This window comes from Schistocerca serialis, chromosome 2 (assembly GCF_023864345.2).
Source record: "Schistocerca serialis cubense isolate TAMUIC-IGC-003099 chromosome 2, iqSchSeri2.2, whole genome shotgun sequence".
Classification (NCBI taxonomy): domain Eukaryota; kingdom Metazoa; phylum Arthropoda; class Insecta; order Orthoptera; family Acrididae; genus Schistocerca; species Schistocerca serialis.
The window spans coordinates 475,864,455-475,885,995 of NC_064639.1; the positions used below are offsets into that span (position 1 = coordinate 475,864,455).

At 39.3% G+C, this 21,541-nt stretch overlaps 1 protein-coding gene across 1 annotated transcript in view; it reads right to left on the bottom strand.

The window, feature by feature from the left end:
- Nucleotides 1-21,541, bottom strand: part of LOC126456098 (G-protein coupled receptor 54) — a 72,859-nt gene that overhangs the window by 31,907 nt on the left and 19,411 nt on the right. Inside the window, exons 3-5 of the mRNA XM_050091854.1 lie at nt 16,392-16,695; nt 15,612-15,790; nt 999-1,142 (exon numbers count right to left, since the gene is read on the bottom strand). Of these exons, the coding sequence (XP_049947811.1) occupies nt 999-1,142; nt 15,612-15,790; nt 16,392-16,695 (627 nt within the window). The remainder of the gene's footprint in view (nt 1-998; nt 1,143-15,611; nt 15,791-16,391; nt 16,696-21,541) is intronic.

Consider the following 21,541-nt stretch of genomic DNA (forward strand, 5'->3'; position numbering starts at 1 on the left):
TATATATCTTTCTGTATGAGTAGTATTTGTTTTGAAATGCAGGATCATTTTGGTTATTTTTAGATGGCTGAGTTGCCTGAAGGTTGCACAGGATTTTCTTATCTCATTGGTCATACAGTTATTTTTGTTTTCTGCTTTAACAATTCTTAGTACTTTTGCAAACATTTCTGCAAATTTGAATTTAAATATTGATAGAAACTCTCAAAGCTTACCATTGGTGCTAGTCTCCTTGTGCATGTCTTCCCATGTTTCATAGTTCAAACTCTTTTTAGCTTAGAGAAAACCCTTCTGTATTTGAGTATTTTAGTTATGTGTTTTACAGCTATGGAATGCTCGGAAAGACCATGGTTATCTATAGGAGCATTATCACTTTTTTTCTCTATGCCACTTAGTATATGATCAATAATTGATACTGAATGCTTAGTTACCTTTGTGGCAGTGCTAACAGTGATATTCTGTAGCTGTATCTAATTTTCAAGAATGTGTTGCAGAAGCCATCTTGGTTCATTTCATTGATGTTTAATCATCACAAACTATCATTTTGCCCTTAGGAATGGAAACCATGTACAATACTTAGATTGGTTTTTTCAACGAATATGTCGAGCTCACCACTGGGAGAACAGCAAATGCATAGCATAATTATCCTTCAGAACATGTCTGGATTTCTTATCTTTACAGCTAGCATTTTTACAAATTTTCCTTCACTTAATGTAATAATATCATTTCCAGCTTTATACAGAATCCCTTCCTTTACATACATGCAAGATCCACCAACTCTCATGGTGGCTCTGCTGTAATGGTATAATTGAATGTTAGGTTATATAAGTTTAGAGCTACATTTCTTATTTCAGATCTCTTACATCAATGTTCTGTTATGCAAACAAATGAGCTATCAATAGTCTGCAGTTCCACTTCTGGCCATTCACTTTATTTCTTATGGACAGTAAACTCCTATTTTATTTAAATACACTTAAGGATAAGCAAGAAAAGGAACATACCTTCAAAAATATAGTTGTGTATGACATTGTAGTTACACTCAGTGGAAACCATACCAGTAATATTAGTATGATATACCAATATACAGGAAGCACTGTAGTGTCTTCAGTGCAGTACTGCTCACGGAAGTTCTTCCATTGTCGTTCCTGAAAAACAACAAGTCTCACAGGAAAGAAGGTTAACATTCATACATATTTTAGGGAGAAAATACATTTCTCCTTCAACAGGAGTAACAATGAAGGGACATCTTACCAAAAGAGTTATACAAGAATCAATAGGTGAATTTACTGAGAAAAATATGTAAATGGTCACTTATTTCTATGCTGCTTACACTGGCCTTACAGAGTTGTGTGCATCAAATTGTTACTTGTAAATCAGTTTTGAGTGATGCAGCGTGACTTGGCACAAAAGATGCCAACGACTTATCAATGAAGCCAAAATTTCTTCATTAGCTGTAATCGAATGAAAGGACTTCTTATTGAATTTGCAGCATTTCATAAGTTACAGATGGCCCTTAAGTAATGCAAAAACAGTGGAGGTAGTTGACTTAGCAGTTGTTGAATTAGTCACCACAAGTACAACATTGCTATAATCAGCTCTGTGCACATTTCAACAACAACCATTAGGCACAATAATGGAGAACTGCATAAATGGTGTTCTTAGCTCAGCCAAACAGATCCCAAGAATGATAGCAAACATTGTTTCAGAATAGTAGCTGGTACAGAATTCAGGTAGTTACAGTAGCTTCTTTAATGTAGGTAAAACTCATTATGAAAAGAAATTAAATATTTACTGTAATGGTAAGTATGTTCCATGACATATTATTGTGAAATTACAACAATAAAAAAGTTCAAAATAAAGCCAAATTCATATGAGTTGCACCTACATCACTGTCCAATCAGCAATGTGCTGTACAATGTCTGACATATAGCAATACCTGATACTCTAATAAGGGAGCAGGAAATGATATTAAGTGTATGGAACACAAGACTGTTAAGCATTACAGATGTGCACATGGCAGTCTGAGATAAATGTACATTTTTGTCTCAATTGGTGATTCAGTACAGCCACTGAATGCACAGGTGGAAGATATTGATGTACTGATGTGCATAACATCACCCATGTCTTGTGAGGGCACTTCTCAGTTTTCCCTTCAGTTGCTTTGATTATACAATTCTTCCTCTTTGATGTGAATCGTGACTTCTGCTGTTTACTTTGAATGTATTGTCTTGTATTGGGATAGTGACTGCTGTGCTTTCCCATTTACTTTTTGATTAGAGTAAGGGGCCTGTTATCTGCACTGCATGAAATTGTATAACATTTCTATATAGTGCTTCTATTTGATGACCATGTGGTTTCCACCATTATAAGACTTATATGGAACTGTGCTTAATATTATAATCATAGTTTGCAACCTCAATGAAGTACACTGGTGTCCAGAATTAAAACAATGAACCGCTATTTTCCATCTTGTGTCTAAGTCACAATATAATCATACCAACTCTCAACAGATGTCTGTAAGACCACGTTCTGCATGGAAGATGGCATTCTGGCCAGCAGATGACCAATACAGTGATGACATCAGGGCACCCATCAAATGGTGTAGTATTTGTCAGGTAGTCCCACATCCACATTTGATGTGTACACAGCCACAGACAGTGCAGTATGGCACAGAGAATATGCCTACCAGACTCTTTGCATAGGAAGAATGGAAGCAGGATAGTCGCAAACTGATATGGCTTAATGTGAATCACTTTGTTGTTTCTCAGATGTGGTGACAGTTTTTAGAGACCAAAAATGTATCCCAAAGACTGGGGCAGGGTCAACCATGTGTGACTTCAGACAGCCATTATTTGGCTGTAAGGGCATGATGGTGCCACCTTAGTACTGTAAGAACTGCACTGCAACTGGCATCTGATATCGCAGTGTCCACTGGACATCATGTATCAAGGGAAACAGCATAGAGAATGTTTCAGCAGAGTGGCCTGTATTTTGGAGACTTGCTGCAAGTGTACCTCTGACGCGTCTTCTCACAAGGGAACGTTTAGAGTGGAGTTGCCAATATGCCACCTGGACAGGCAGACAGTGGGTCAATGTTCTTTTCACAGATGAGTCCCAATTTGGTCTGGAGAGTGTTTCTCAATAGATTCATATCTGGAGGGAATGTGGAACATGGTTTCAGGACCCAGACATTGTAGAAAGATACCAAATTGAGGAGGATCCCTAATGGTGTGGGCAGGGATTATGTTGATCACTCAAACAGCTCTTCATGAAATTGCAAATTTTAACTGCTGTGCAGTTGTTGTGAGATGCTGTGGACCCAGACTTTGTACTGATGGACAATAATTGCCGGCCGCAGTGGCTAAGCGGTTCTAGGCACTGCGGTCTGGAACCGCGCTGCTGCTACGATTGCAGGTTCGAATCCTGCCTCGGGCATGGATGTGTCTGATGTCCTTAGGTTTAAGTAGTTCTAAGTCTAGGGGACTGATGACCTAAGATGTTGAGTCCCATAGTGCTCAGAGCCATTTGAACCATTTGACAATAATCCTTGACGTCATAGATCACAGGTGATCGATGTTTTCTTAGAAATTGAAGATATTGTATGCATGGCTTGGCCTGCTCACTCTTCTGATTTGAATCCCACAGAGCATGTCTGTGATGCACTATGGATATGGGCTACATCACGCCAGCATCCACCAACCAATCCCCAAGAATTGTGAACAGCTCTGCAGGAAAAATGGGTGTTATTTATGGGTATTATTGATGACATCATTCACTGAATGTCCCACCATTGTCAGGCCTGTGTTACTGCCAGAGGTGGTCACACCCCATACTGAGCTCATTAAGCAGTTGTTGGAATGTGTGTGTAAATCCATCAAGTTGGAAAAAATGAAGAACATTCTTGTCTACCATTATGCATGTTGCAGTTGTTTACGTTCTGTATTCTTTACTTTATTTATACTTTACTATCACCTGTTTGTACTTTTCTGTGGCAAAATAATGCAGCCTTACAAAAATTCCATTTGTTGCTTTAATTTTGGATACTAATGTAGTTGTGCTTGGACTTAAAAAATTTCAATCAGAAACTATTATTGATTGGTTTTTGTGGACTAATGCTATTTTTGTGTTCACTGAATGTTTGTTGGCCTTAAAGTGAGGTTTCCAAGATGTGTGATGATGAATTAGTAAAAAACTGAATGTCACATAATGTGAAATTGAAGTAATAACCAAGTTTTGGAAAAGAGGCTACAACACCGCATGCATGGAAATAGAAGACATGTGGTCAGGAAATATTCTTTGGATGGATGAGGCACATTTTACTTTATAGGGTGCCGTGAATGTTCAGAACTATCACATATGGGGTTCTACTCTGCCACATGTCGTGCAGGAACACCCACTGCACTCAGCTTATTTGACTGTGCCATGTGGATTCATGAATTCCGTCATTCTCAGTCCATTTTTCTTTAGGGAGATGAGACCTCACGGGACTCTTAGGTTTGTAGTGACATCTGCACATTATAAGGATCTCCTTGTGCAACACTTGATTCTAGATTTGCAAAAATGCAACTGTGTCCACACCACTATTTTCATGGAGGGTAGAGTGACACTACATGTTGCTTTCCAGGTGAAAGATTTGCTCTGAGAAACCTTTGGTGATGACTGCTTCATTTCTAAGCAATTTTGAGATCCAGATCCCCCAACCTAAAACCATGTGATTTCTGGTTGCACAGATTTCTGAAAGACTGTGTGCACCATGGATGTATCTGAACTCTTCCTGATACGAAGGCTAGCATATGATGACATATCACTCTAGTTGCACTGGATATGCTGTGAGCAACTGTTGACCATGATATGTTATGGATGCAGCATGTGGCGCTGAATTAGGAGACCATACTGAACACGTGTTGCAACTTGTGACACAACCTAATAAATGTGACCAGGACCATTCTTAAAATGTGTTTCATCATTCCTCCTCTTTTTCTGGATCCAAACCACATTCTGGCTGCTTACAGCGCCATATTTTCATCTGTTGACATTAAATGGAGCTATTATTTTTTTCAACATACTCCACAAAAGCACCAGTTAATGAACATACCTATGCAGCACTCAAGAACACTTTCAGTTTAATTATAACTACGTGGTATAATGGAAGCAACCATTAAAACTACAAGCAAGTCTTCATCTATGAAAGACACTTAGTATAAAAATTCAGTAGACAGAGAGCAAAGCTGTAAGAACTGCTCTGAAGAAAGGAAAAAAGTACTAATTTTTTTTCCTTCAAGGGGGACCACAGTCATGTAGAATTTTTTGAAAGAAGTTTCTGCCACTTGAGTGTAAATTATTCTTCATTCATTTCACAAAATCATGATTTTGGCTCTATAGCCATACTCAAGTGCATGTTAAAATATATCTGACCTGTTTACGTTACATGTCATCATCATTTCTGATCTTATAGACCAGTTGTCATACTACAGAATATAAGTATATATTGAAGATACATAATATGGCTGACATTGTACACAATGAGTAACCATTAACTCACAGTATGTTGTATTTAACTGCTAACGTATTGCTGTGACACGCATTCATCACCTGCAATTTGATGTACAGATATGATGAATCCAGGTCACAGCATTGTGTTGATTGGTAAATATAAGCAGTTACAAATATTTCAGCTAAAAAATGTCTGATAATTCTGCCTCATAATTTTAAATGACCAAATGGAATGACTATGAGCAGGCGACAAGTTACTGCAGAACAAATATAAAACATATTGGTGTAGTTATTTTTGTTAACATACAGAGGATATTAAATATAACCAACAAAGAGAGATTGTGCATATTGTCTTGCCACAAACATAATAAGTAATAAACTGGTCTGTTTATTCTTCAGAAATAATGTATATTAAACAATTAAAGATTACTTAGAGGACTCAGAGTAGTGAATAGTAGTGAAAGGGATAAATACAGCACCTTGTATTTCAGTACATAATTACAGTTTATTGTTTTCAAAAGGAAATCATGTGTCAAGGTGAAAAATGTAAAATGTGTGCTAGTAATGTCTGTTGTTTTAGTTTTCCAGGTGTACAGTGGCACATAGTTGAATATGGAGTCTCAAGATGGTGCAGTGGGCACAGCAGCATCTTCACAGTCCAGGTGTAATCAGTGGGAGAGCTTAGTGTGTGCAGCAGTGGAGATCGGAACTGTTTTAGATTGCAAGTAACTGGAAACAGTCCATGAGCCATCAGTGGGTGTCTTCAGTGAATGTGGCAATGAAGAATGAAACTATGTTTTATTTGCAAGTTGCACGAGTTAAATCTGAATGCCTATTTTGATGTGTTTAAGAATTTACTAATCTGAATGGCACCACACACTGCAGCAACTTGGTGTGTGACCAAGTACACTGGCCAGTGGTGGCATTACAGTCACCACCACAGGAAAACAAAACATTTCACAGAGGTCACAAGCTGGCACCAGTGGATTGCCTTCTGATGTGCTATAGACCATTGGGAATTTTAGTTAAGTAAGTACTCTTTAACAATCCTTCACATAATGTTGTGTTTTATTTACTTTTTGTTATAAAAGGTTTTCTTTTAATAGATTCTATAACATTTTTTATACATTTAATTCTGACTTTAAGCGAAATTTTTATTTCTAATGGGAATTTTATTTTTTGTTTTATAGTTAGACACACATTTTGCCAAATGGTATGATTTTAGTTCATGACTATGCTCGTTCTGTTTTAAGCTATTGAATGTATGACACTGACCACTCATGTACCTCAGCACTAGCACCTCTACTGGCAAGACGTGTTCGTACAAGAATAGGATGCCCTCAGACCATCACTAGCACTTGTTATGTACCTGTATGCACAGATTCTTTGCCTTGGTACTGACCTCCATCTCAAGAATGGCTGCATCAGCACTTCCACCACATCAAACCTACTGACCATCAACAATACCTCCTCTTCAGCAGCTGCCACCCATTCCACACCCTGACGTCACTTCCAAGCACCTAGGCACCCATGGTCATCACATCTGTAGTGATGAGCAGTCCCTCACAAAATGTGCCAAAGGTCTCACTGAGGCCTTCACAAACCAAAATTACTCTCTCAACCATTTTTAGAAACAGATCTTGCATGCCTTGTCTCATTATTAACCTACCAACCTTCACATACTCTTTTTGGCCATAAAGAATCACTCCTGCTGTGACGTACTATGACCCAGAACTGATGCAAATGAATCACACTCTCTGCCAGGGTTTTGACTACCTCTCATTGTGCCTCAGAATGAGAAATATTCTCCCCAATCCTCCACACCCATCCCACTGTGGTATTCCACAGTCCAACCAATCTTGAAATGTCCTTGGCCATCCCTACTCCAACCCTGTTCCCAACTGCTTGCCTCATGGCTTACATTCCTGCAACAGATCTAGATGCAAGACCTGTTACATACATGCCTTCCACTACCTCTTACTCCAATCCTGTCACAGGCATCTCCTATCCCATCAAAAGAAGAGCACCCATTAAAGTAGCCATATGACATGAACCATCTCAGCTGCAACCACCGTGAACATTCTGTGTTGGCATGAGAATTAACAAACTGCCTGTCCACGTGAATGGCCTATGCCAAACTGCGGCCAAAACACAGCTGGACTACCTAGTTGTTGAACATGCCACCCAACATGATGTGCTTCAATTTAATGACTGCTTCATAGCCTGTGCCATCCGGATTTTTCCCACCAATGCCAGGTTTTCTGAACTGTGCAGGTGGGAATTCTCCATACAACATATCCTTCGTTCATGTAACTCCTCTGGCCTCAACCTTCACTATTCCCTGTCCCCCACCTGCCTATTCCCTTCTCTGCTCCCACTCCAGCACTACACATGTCTTCTGTCCCACCAGCACACCTAGATAGTCCTTTCCTCATCTCTTCTTCTCTCCTATTGCTTTCTCCCTCCAATTTCTGCCCCCCCCCCCTCTCCCACCCAACATTTTCCTGATGCTGCACCTGACAGCCCTATCCTGTCCCCCACCATGACATGGCACACACCCCACACCCATAGGCAGCATTAGCATCTTCTCCCACCCTTAGCCGGATCCCCCCCCCCCCACCTCTTTTCCCCTCACTCCTTCCTTACTCCATTATCCATCCTAGTTAGATTACTGCTCATGTCAGATACTGTCACAGTTAGGCCTTAGTGCCTGGAGACAGTGACCATGTACGTATGATTTGTGTTTGTATGAATATGTGTGAGTTTTCTAATTCTAAAGAAGACTTGGTTGGGAAACTGAAATACTTCTAGCATTCTTTTTTGTTGTGACTGTCTGCAACTTTGTATATGGAGAGTAGCAATATATCCTTCCATATTATTATAACTTTATTAGTATATGTGTAAAAGTATTGCTTACTTTTCTTGTATTTTATAAAGTTATTAAATAAATATTTATCTGTATTTTAACATTTTATAAAAACTGACCCATTTAAATCTTTAAATAGGCATCTAGGACAATGCTGTGGTTAGTCAACAGTAGATACAGTTGAACAGTCAACATGAGTGTCTGTGAAACCATCATCGAAAACAATATTGCTTCCGTCTTAGTAACAATTACTCACAGTCAGTGATGTACTGCTTTTTTTCATTATATAAGAGTAAACCATAGTGGAATGAGTGAAAATCTTACAAAAATGAAAAAGCTAGTTATCAGTCAAATAGAAAGTGAGAGGAAATCCAAAAACCTTTAATGATAAGATGTTTTTCCCCACGACAAAAATCAATTAATGTTTCTATGATTTGATGTGGACTTTTAAAACTCTCCCAGCATATAGATAGTTTCATTAAATTGTGGCTGAACTGCTGGCGTCTGTAACTTGCTGCGATGATATTTTGGCACAGCCTTCTGGACCACTTCAGGTTAATACTAATGAAATACATTGAGCTTCCTAATTGAAGACTCCCCCCCCCCGCCCAGGCATATGTGTGATGTATCCAGCAGTCACTGCACATGTGCTGCTCGAGTGGATGCAGTTCTCCTGCAAGTCACTACACTATGCCACACTCCCTCTGTGGTGAAATAACACCATATATCATATCAACCATCTTCACAGTCAAATTGCAGTGTAGAGCAGACAGATTTTTGTGACAGGATTCCGTCCAGAATCTAACTGGATGTCACAATCCCAAATGATAAGGGAGTTGTATTGGGGTGGTGGTGGTGGCAGTGTTGGTGGTGTGTATATGGTTCTCAACAGCAGGTCATCAGCACCTGTATTCAACTAACGGAACACAAGTGTAGTTCTGAGTTGTTACAAGCATGCAACAACAGATTGTTTATTTCCACTTATTCATCAATAACAGAACTTCAAAAGATTGACTCATGGGCTACAGTTTTTGTTTCAGTGTATTTCATTCAATAACCAGTAGAAATACAATGGTCGGTCATAGCGGGCTTGCTGGGATGCAGGAGGAAAGTAGGCCACTGTTGTTCCCCAGTGCAATCTTGAACAGTTCACATTTTTTGCCCAGGATGGTCAGAAACAATATGAAAAGCTTGAAACAGTGTTGCTGGGTAGGTTGCGCTGAAAAATAATATCCAAGAAAGAAAACTGATGTGTTCTGTTGTTCCTAAGTTAATTAGCATTGAAGTTCGCCAGTCAGGGCATTGTGCATACAAATTCAAGCAGCCTACCAGAAATGATGTTGCCAAACTTCATTTGGTTTCTTAAAACAAGAGAACAATACAAAAATTGGAGATGGCACTATAGTAATGATCAAACATGAACCAAAGGCTGAACACTCTTTTGCACTATCATCTACACTATGAGAACAACTGACACTTATTGCATCTAGCGGGCACTTGAATTTGCATTTGCAGTGACCTGATTGACTAACTTCAATGGTAATTAACTCAGAAATGGTACAACATACTGAATTTTTTCTTAACAATTGCTTCTCAGCATAACCTTTCCTGCAATACCCTTACAAGCTTTTCAGACTGTTTCTGACCATCCCGTATAATATGTGTTATTCTTGCACAGAATCTTATAAATATTTGCCTTATGGAACTTGATATCTTTGATAGATCCCAAATGCTCTGAGGTTTTTGATGGAGAATGGAAACTCACTTTAATCTCATGTCTTCTTAATATTCTGCCTATTTTTGTGAAACATTTCGAGTTTGAGGTAGATAAGCTGTCATTTGGAGATCTCATCGTCTTTGTTGTTTTGTTCTGTTTTATGCTTGTAGGACACTTTGCACTTGCTGAGACAAATATCTGTGGTTCGGGAACACGGTTTTTAGGTGCTCCAGATCCGTTTGCAGATTATTGTCATCTGAGATGGTATGGCCTCTGTGGACCAAGATCTACAGAAAGCCTGTTTTTTGTGCTGAATGGTGACAACTAGCAGCCTTCAATACAGGTCTGTATAAGTGTGCTCTGAAATGTCCAAGTCTATCATCACTCTTACCAAGCCATCAAATATGGCAAACAACCTATCTTCTCCATCTCTACAGTATATTCTATATTTTTGTGTGTGAAGTTCAGATGTTGAAGTAACTTTAAGAGACTGTCAAAACCTTGAGGCCAAACTATAAAAATATCATCAACATATCACTAAAATACTGTTTTAAAACAGCTGAGTTGAGTGCTGGCCCCTCAGAATCTTCCATAAAAAAATTGGCAACCAGAGGAGACAAAAGACTACCCACAGCAACACCATCAAATTGTTCAAAAAACTCATTTTTAAATAAAAAGTATGTCAAGGAGAGAGTGTGCCTGAACAGAGCTGTAAAATCAGCCTCAAACCTTTTGCCAATGGGAAGTGGGCCCACCAGAGGCACATTTGTAAAAAGTGAAACAACATTAAAACTTATCAATAAGTTATTGCTTTCCGGCTTGAGTGAGCTGAGTCTGTCGATAAAATTAGTTGATTTTGTTGTATGATGTGGACGCTTGCCTACAATGGGTCTAAGTAAAGATACCAAGTACTTGGAAAAATCATTTTCAAATGCACCTCTAGTGGACTTGCTACATCTCACTGGCAAAAGGTATGAGGTTGATATTACAGTATTGTTCAAGCACACTCCCTTCTAAACATACTTGTTATTTAACAGTGGACTTTTTTAACAGCTTGATAGAGTTGCCCTGGGGCATCTTTTGTCTCCCCTGTTTGTCAACCTTTTTATGGAAGATTTTGAGGAGTGAGCAATCAACTCAACTGTTTTAAAACTGTATTTGGGAGATATGTTTATGATACTCATGGTTTAGACAGTCTCTGAGAATTACTTCAACATCTGAACCCCATACATTTTTGGATGGCTTGGTGCAACATAAGAGTAATGACAGAACTGACATTCAGTATTTCAAAAGTACACTCATAAAGATCACAGGCAACTAGTTGCCACCATCTGGCACAAACAATGGGCTTTCTGAAAACCTTGATCCACCAAGGCCATACCGTGTCAGATCATGATAACTTGCAAGCAGAATTGAAACACCCACAAATTATGTTCCTGAACAGTGAACACTCATCTCAACAAGTACAGAGAGCACTAAAGATCAACAAACAGAAGAACAGGGAAAAGTTTGTTGTTTTCATGAAAACATGCAGAATATTAAGAAGAAATAAGATTAAAGTGATCTTTCATCCTCCACAGAAAATCTCAGTGCTTTTGGGATCCATCAAAGAAGACTTAAGAGTTGCACAAGAAAGGTGTTTATAGGATTCCATGTGAGTGTAGCAAATATTATACAGGACAAATGACATGCATTGCTCACGATAACGATGTGGAACACCAGTGGCATACTTGCTTCCTTCAAAATTAGCAAGCCTGCTTTCCCTGAGCGCTGCATTTCTGCTGGTCACTTGATGAAATACAACGAAATAAAAATTGTAGTTCATAAGTAAAACTTTTCAAGCTCCACCATCAATTAATCAGTGGAAATACAGCTGTCTGACTCCCCTGTCAATTGGGACAGTGGTTTCCAGTTAGATTCTCTATGGAATTCTGTCATAGAAAAATTTTGTGCTCTAAATCAGTTTGCAGTTTTACTATGTGAAGATGGTTGATCTGATACCAGTGGGACAATCTTTTACCACAGAGGGAGCATGGTATAGTGCATTGATTTGCAGGAGTATTGCACTCACTCAAGCAGTACATGCACAGTGACTACTGGGTGCATCTCGTTGGTGGTGTTTTGAATAGGGGAGCTCGGTGTACATCATCAGTATTCACATGAAAATGACCTGAAGACTCTGTGCTGAAATATTGTGGCAGTAAATTACAGGTATCCAGGAGTTCATATGAAATTTCGTAGAAGATACTAATGTTTGTTTCCTCTTGTGTTATAAAGAAACCACACGGTGGCCTGCTCATAACTACTGATGCCACTTCCCTTTTACTAACATTCCTAATACCCATGGCCTTATCACTATTGAACTCTACCTTTCCCAATGCCCATCTGATTTCAGGCCAACAATCTCCTTCCTAGTCATCATGGAAAAATTTATCCTCCCCCACAATTATTTCTCCTTTGAAGGCATTACCTACAAACAAATCTGAGGTACGGCTATGGGCACATGCATGGCACCGTCCGATGCCAACCTATTCATGGGCCATCTGGAGGAATCCTTCCAAAAACCCAGAATCCTAAACCCCTCACCTGGTTCAGATTTGTTGATGAGGGCAAGAACAACCTATCCACATTCCTCCAGAACCTCAACAACTTCTCCCCCATTTGCTTCACCTGGTCCTACTCAACCCAACAAGCCACCTTCCTAGACGTTGACCTCCACCTCAAAGATGGCTACATCAGTGCCTTCGTCCATATCAAACCTACAAACAACCAGCAATACCTGCACTTCGACAGCTGCCACCCGTTCCATACTAGGAAGTCCTTTCCATACAGCCTAGCCACTCACGGTCGTCACATCTGCAGTGATGAGCTGTCCCTCTCAAAATATACCAATGTTCTCATTGAAGCCTTCACAGACTGTAATTATCCTCCCAACCATGTACAAAAACAAAACTCCCATGCCTTCTGTTGTGTTGGCAGAAGAGCCAACACTATGTTACGAGAGGAGACAGAAATGCACGCGTTTTAGCTCACGCAGGCTGGCGTGAGGTGGGAAGGACTATACTGACATGAGGTCTGGAACTTGACAAGGAATTAGAATTCAGAAAGCGGATATAATTAGTTTGATACTTAACTTTAATCTATTAATGATGAACATCACTCTTGACAGTACATGATTCACAATATTATCTGTTCAGGATACATAGTAACTGAATATGGCGCCTTGCTAGGTTGTAGCAAATGATGTAGCTGAAGGCTATGCTAAACGGCCGTCTCTGCAAATGAGAGAGTATGTAGACAGTGAACCATAGCTAGCAAAGTCAGCTGTACAACTGGGGCGAGTGCTAGGGAGTCTCTCTAGACCTGCCGTGTGGCGGCACTCGGTCTGCAATCACTGATAGTGGCGACACGCAGGTCCGACGTATACTAACAGACCACGGGCGATTTAAAGGCTACCACCTAGCAAGTGTGGTGTCTGGCGGTGACACCACACCTTCTCTTCCTAGTCTCCCACTACCTCCCAAAGTCCCACCATCCAGCCACAGAGGAGCATTCTCCTCGTAACTCAGTACCACCCAGAACTGGAGCAACTGAATTACTTTCTCTGCCAAGGTTTTGACTACCTCTCATTGTGCCCTGAAATGAGAAATGTCCTGCCCACTACCCTTCCCATCCTCCCCCCACAGTGGTATTCCACCACCCACTGAACCTACACAATATATTCATCCATCCTTACACAACCCCTGCTCCCAACTCCTTACCTCATGGCCCATACCCCTGTAATAGACCTAGATACAATACCTGTCCCATACGCCCTCCCACCACCACCTACTACAGTCCAGTCACTAACATCACCTATCCCATCAAAGGCAGATCTACCTGTGAAACCAGTCATGTGATCTACAAGCTAAGCTGCAACCACTGTATTGCATTCTATATGGGCATGACAACCAACAAGCTGTCTGTCTGCATCAATGGCCTCCAAAAAACTGTGGCCAAGAAACAAATGGATCACCCTGTTGCTGAACTCGCTGCCAAACATGAAATCCTTCTTTTCAATGACTGCTTCACAGCCTGTGCCATATGGATCCTTCCCACCAACACCAGCATTTCTGGATTGTACAGGTGGGAACTTTCCCTGCAATACATACTATGCTCCTGTAGCCCTCCTGGCATCAACCTTCACTAGTTACTGTCCTCACCAATTCAGCCCTTCCTTGTTCTCATTCCAGCATTACACAGCCATCATTCCACCGTCACACCCAGTCTTTTCACTTCTCTGCCCCCCCCCTCCCCACTTCCCCCCTGCCCACCATCTAACAGCACTTCACTGTCCACCACCCCCATCATACTATCCCTCCCCCTCAATGCCCCAGCCTCCTCGTTACCCCCACCCAATCGCCACTCCCATCATGCCTTGGTGTTGTTGCTTGCAATGTGGTTTTAATTGCCTGAGACTGCAGTCGTGTGTGTGAGTTGCATTTGTGTGTGTGTGTGTCTATTGTTGACAAAAGCCTTAATGGCTGAAAGCTTGTGACAGTCTTTTTGTTGTGCCTATCTGCAACTCAGCATCTCCACTATATGGTGAGTAGCAACTTTTCATAATATTGTTACATTCCATCCTGGATTTTCCATTGTTTGATTATAAAGAAAGATGATAACAGAGGACCTGCTAAGATAGCAAATAGGAAATCAGGCTAGATAAAACCCTCCCAAGCAAAGAAGATGCTCTGGTAATTGAGTAACCGAGACTAACAAAGGTGATTATTTGCTAACAGTGTAACTGAAGGCCTTGGTCTTATTCATAATATGATAGCTAAGAAAAAAATCAGCTCTCATACAAATAAAAAATGACAGATAAACTAAAAAGAAAGGACACAATCATAAATGTTCATATGAAGTATTCATACATGCTCAAAGGAAAGAACATGGGTAAAAGGAAGGAAGGCAGTGGTTTGAAGTGGCAATAGCAGTAAGGTTATTACAGATGGAGAGCAATCTATACTAGGAAAGGAATGGGACAGGAAACTGACTGAGGCTGTTTTATCCTGTGCTTCACATTAATGATTGATCTAATGATGCCACAACCTAAAAATAACGAAAACATATTATTAATTTCACAGAGTGAGTTGGCGCAGTTGTTAGCACACTGCACTTGCTTTCAGGAGGATGATGGTTCAAACTTGTGTCCAGCCATCCTGATTTAGGTTTTCCATGATTTCCCTAAATTGCTTCAGACAAATGCCGGGATGGTTCCTTTGAAGGGCATGTCCAACTTCCTTCCCGATCCTTCCCTAATCCGATGGGACCAATGGCCCCACTGTTTGGTCCCCTCCCTCAAATCATTCAACCAACCAGCTGTTAATTTCATATCATTTCATATTTATGAGTACTGACATTAAACAAAGATGTAAGTTAAGGACTTTCAGAGTTACTATGTTCCTTAAACGCATCACACAATAATATGAAAATACTACAAAAGCAAGATCTCCTTATTGTTGCAGAACTTGCATTATTATTTTGAAAAGCGTCTCTTACCTTATAGTTTCTGAAAATTATGAGAGGTAGTGCTATCAAGAATCCAGATGCCCAGGTGACTGCCATGATAACTTTTGTTGCATTGTGAGTTAATTTTGCTTCTGGTGGCAATGTAATTGCTGTGAGGCGGTCATAACTCACAATACAAAGATTCAAAACAGCTGTTAGTAGAAATGCACCTGTATTTGCATATAAATTGCTCATAAATCAAGTGTTTACAAGTCAAACTGTTATAATAAGTGTCATAATTATTTCTTAAACTGCATAATAGTGTGATATTACTAAAAATTATTAATGTGGCTTATATAATCTCAAGCAGTATAAGGATTTTTTGCCACAGTGAAATACCAAACCCATTATTAATTGCCATTGTCAAGTATTAGAGTTACTTGGAACCTGACAAAAATATCTTCAGAGGCCATAGAATGAACTATCAAAAAAGTTCTGAGAGGTATCTGAGGAGTTTCAAAACAAATGATTGGTTTACATGAAGAGATACTGTATTCCATTGCTCCAGAAGAGCTCAGGTATGGACAGTAAGAATTTATAATTTCATTTCAAATGGAATTAAAATGCCCAATTTGAGTCCTCAGAACTGGTCCACATTCTACAGTTGTGTTGCTAACATTGTGATTACAATATTAGTGATGTTTCTTATCAGAAAATGGGTTCAACATTGAAAAAATATGACAATTAAGTCTGAGAAGCCAAAGAATAAAAGTAATGAAAATATATTTCACTAAAACGTATATTTTAAGAAAATGTTACAGAGATACTCACATGAAAAGAAGCCTTCAGTTTTACAGCCACCTTTACCAAGAACATAGTTTTGGAATAAATCTGACACAAGGAACATAGGTGGGCAAATAAGAAGTGTAAGAGCATCTGCAGCAGCCATGTTTGCCAATAACATGTTAGTTGGTGAGCGCAGAAATGTATTTCTCATAACAATGTTAATGATTGCAACATTCCCTATAATGCCAAAAATCACTATTGGGATGACAAAAAGAATCTTCACTGCAATTTCCCAGTTCTCCCGTACTATCCAAATTTCATTTGGAAAGTTATGTGCGCTGTAATTAAACTGAAAAGAGGACATATAATTAATTTCTTGTTATACATTTGTTGCCTGTATTTTATATGTAGTCTGGGTCAAAATTATTCAATATGAAAGTCACATAACAGAACTACCATTGTCATATCATGATTTAATAAAGACAAGCTTAAATCAAATAAACCCAGAGAAGAAAAAAAGTTGTGAAACACATACTTTAAATAAACAGCTCCTGACACTCTTAGAATTAAACTTAGAAATGAAATATGGAAAAAAATAGGGAAAAATTTTGTGGTGCATTAAGTAATATTTTTGTAAATGTCTTTTATTGCAGTCTTCATATGATATGCCCAATAGCTAACACAAAGTGTGAAAGAAAACGTAATACAAGGCTGGGATAGCAAACGGCATTTTAGTCCCTAGAAACAAGATTAGAAACTTGCATAGTTTATCTGAAACTAGGAATGTCAAGGATGGAATAACAATAATAGGTATAGGGGTGTGTGTGTGTGTGTGTGTGTGTGTGTGTGTGTGTGTGTGTGTGTGCATGTGAATCATGCTTTTGTGACTCTCTCTCTTTCTCTCTCTCTCTCTCTCTCTCTCTCTCTCTGTGTGTGTGTGTGTGTGTGTGTGTGTGTATTATTCTAGCTCAAAAAAGGGTGTGCGTACTGATGACTCAGCACTTCTGATTTTCAGTGACTGGTCTCCTCTAATTGAAAAATAGTCAATCAGGTCTTGATAAGATTTCAAAATGGTGTAAAGAGTGGCAGCTGTCTGTAAATATTCAGAAATGTAAAACTGTGCACTTCACAAAACAAAAACATGTAGTATACTATTATTATAATATCAGTGAGTCACAGTTGGAATCAGTCCACTCATACAAATAATTCGGTGTAAAACTTTGTAGAGATGTAAATGGAATGATCACATAGGCTCAGTCATAGGTGTAAGGTGGGTGTCAGACTTCAATTTATTTGTTAATTACTGAGGAAGTGCTTTGTCTACAAAGGAGACTGCTTAAACATCACTCATGCAACCCATCGTAGAATATTGTTCAAATTTATAGGACCCATAGCAAATAGGACTAACAAGGGACATTAAATGTATACCGAGAAGAACAGCACAAACAGTCACAGGTTTGTGTAACCCCTGGGAAAGTGTTAATAGATGCTGCAGAAATGGAACTGGCAGATGCATGAAGATAGCCATAGACTACCCAAAGAAATATTCATAGAGACTGAAGTAACAAATGAAAATTCACACTGAGTATGGGACTGAAACCCGGACCTCCTGCTCAGTAGGCTGATGTGCTAACCATTATGCCACCTCGGCACAGTGGCTTTGTGCAACTGCACAGTCTACCCCAGTATGCCTCTTATCCAGATTCCAATTCATGCTTCAGCCCATTTGCCATTTCACCTAAACTCAAACAGTACTGCAGAGGTTCTTCAATTATACTGGAATAGTACCTCAGCATCAAATGAAACCCAGGCATAAGTGCTTTAATAAAATGGAATTATATGGTTCCACAGACCTTTACAACTCTCAAACATCTATGATGTATACATGCAGACTGAAGTGATGAATCAAAATTCATGCCAAGGCTGAGACTCAAATATAGATCTCCTGCTCACCAGGTGAATGAGCTAACCACTCTGCCACCCTGGCACAGTCACTTTGCACTACTGCATGGACTACCCTAGCATATCTCCCTCCTCAATCCAAAATCCCATTCATGCCGCATTTGGGTTAAGGGCGCTGGAATGCTAGGGTAGTCTGTGTAGTTGTTTGAAGCTCCTGTGCCAGGGTGGCAGATGGTTAGCTCATTCGCCTGGTGAACAGGAGATCCAGATTTGAATCCCAGTCTTGGTGCAAATTTCCATTCATCACTTCAGTCTGCATAACTACATCATAGATGTTTGAGATCTGGAAACTTCTCTAGAACCATACAGTTTCATTTGATACTCCAAGAAAGCCTACTTACAAAGTTTCAAGAAGCAACTTTAAGTGGCGACTGTAGGAATATATTACAACTTAGGTATGGACCCAGTAGGGATCTTGAGGACAAGATTGTATTGATTACAGCTTACATGGAGGCTTTCAAACAATCATTCCTCCCATGTTCCATAAGTGAATGGAACATGAAAAGCACTAATAATGGTACAGTAGGATGTACCCTCTGCCATGTGCTCCACAGTGATTTGCAGAGTACAGACATTGATGTAGATGTGGATTATCAGATTCTACTGTCAAAGCCTGTAAAGTATCATATTTGATGTCTAGTTGAATCTGTTCGTGCTTGAGTAACAGTAATCATGCTGTGAGCATCAAACACACTAATGTTGCCATCAAAATGAATGTTTAGCAGAGTACAAGCAAATTAAATACTGTGTACCTCAAGGATCAGTAATGAAATCACTTCTGTTCCTTTTGTGTATCAATGATCTAAGCTTAAATATGGGTGCCAATAAAGTACTATTTCTGCAGATAACACCACAATTTTACTATAAGGGGAAAGGAAGAAAGAATTAGATAAATCAATAAACACTGCCACATAACAACTTACCAACTGGACAAAATAATTAGCTTATACTAAACAGTAAAAGAACTTTCTCACTAAAATTACATAATGATCTAAATAATAATATGGTAATGTAGCAGACTAGAGCAATATTTAAAGAAAAGTATGACTCCAAACATATCAGAGAATGAGATACTATCACGCAATGTTTATGCTATATATCTAAAAACAAAGATGATGTGACTTACCAAATGAAAGTGTGGCAGGTCGACAGACACACGAACAAACACAAACATACACACAAAATTCAAGCTTTCGCAACAAACTGTTGCCTCATCAGGAAAGAGGGAAGGAGAGGGAAAGACGAAAGGATGTGGATTTTAAGGGAGAGGGTAAGGAGTCATTCCAATCCCGGGAGCGGGAAGACTTACCTTAGGGGGAAAAAAGGACGGGTATACACTCGCACACACACACATATCCATACACACCTATACAGACACAAGCAGACATACCTGCTGTTGTGTGTGTGAATGTGTGTACCATTGCTAGAAAAAGATCTAGTGCTCGAAAGCTTGTGTGAATATTGTTTTCCATTATGTGTTTCTGTGGCCCATGTGTTGATTCACTGTAGGGGAATGGTTGCCTTTCCTTAATTTTATGTGAAAATTTATATAAATACTGCTACTACATTATGAAGTGTCACGTAAAATGTAAGTTGCAATGAAAATGATTATCTGTTTAAAAGAGTGGTAAAACAAAGGATATTACAGTGGTGATCTAAAAGCGTTACAGGTTTGCGAAACTGAGTAGTAGATGCAGGGTATGTAGTGTACAGTTATACTAAGAAATAATTAAAGTTAAAAGCATATTGCAACTTTTCCATTTTCCATTGTGTATGCATAATGTCAAGTGAAAACAAGTGCATTCAAACAAATTTATAATTGGGGGGGGTGGGGGTGGGGGGTGGGGGGGGGGGGGGGGGGGTGGGGAGACCCCGCCTAAAATAAAAAAATTAAAATAATAATAATAATAGGAAATTCATTGTAACATCTTTATTTCTTAATATTTTTACACAAAATTTTGATCACCTTCAAAGTATTTTCCATTGACCACCATGATCCTTCCATTATTGGTCCTCATAAATGAAGGCATTGATTTTGTCAACGTTTTCATCACTTCTTAACATTGAGTGGCATCCTGAACAGGGTTGGTCTTCAATTGGAATTTCTCCATTTTTTAAAACATGAAAACCACTCATAGACTCTGGTTTTACTTAGGCAGATACCCATAAGCAGTCTTAAGCATTACAGTAGTTTCCGCAACAGGAAACAAAATTTCACAGCCACATGTTGCTCTCGACAATCTGCCATATGCTAATGCATTAATGTGGAATCGATTTACACTGTAAAAAAATTAGTTCCAGTTGTGGGCCCCAGGTGCAAATCTGAGGTGGGGGGATATGTAGTGTTTTGAGAATTTCTGTGTAAATTCTAGAACCACTCAGCCTTCTACCATCTCAAACACACGATATTTTAGATGTGAGTGTGGGATGATAGAATCTTACCTACTGCACATCACTTGTTTGGGTGTGCAGGCTTGAAATTCAGTCGTGAGAAGAATGTAGACACGGCAGTCGAACAGTAATGACAAGTACTTGTCGGGCGATCCATGTATGTTTTAGTGAAAGTTTACGGAAGAACCATGGAGCTTCTATGTTATTCTGTGCTAATTGTGTCAGTGACCATTGTTATAATAACGAGAACAAATGAGAAGATACTCTTGAGAAAAACTTTTGTCTTAGCCTTGTTGAAGGGAAGATGTGTATTACGGCTCGTGTTGAGACTGGACATGGTGTTTAAGCCAACTTTCTCTTATATGTAAATTAGTTTGTTTCTAACATTTGGAGACACAAGAGGCTTATGAAGCAGTATACATTTATATGAAGAGTGAGATTTGTAATATGTCTGAAGTTCAAATATAGGTTGTTAGCTGAAGCAAATGAAACTTTGTATGTCTACTTATTTTTATAAGTAGAAAGATTCTTAAGAGATTCCTGTACCTAGCAACATACTTCAGAGAAGAAGACAGTGAAAGAGAGTTTGCAGCAGCAGGCTAACCAGCAAGGAAAGTTGCTCAACCATGTCAAGTAAGTCATCTCGTAAAAGAAGTGGAAGTTAGTTTATTTACTTCACAGTTAAATTGTCATCCACAGCTGTTAGAACTTTTGACAATAAGCATCGATGTGTGCTGAGTCAAATGCTTTTCAGAAATCAAGAAATACAGCAGCTACCTGATTGCCTAGATCCAAAGCTTTCAGTATGTCACGTGAGGAAAGTACATGTTGGGTTTCACATG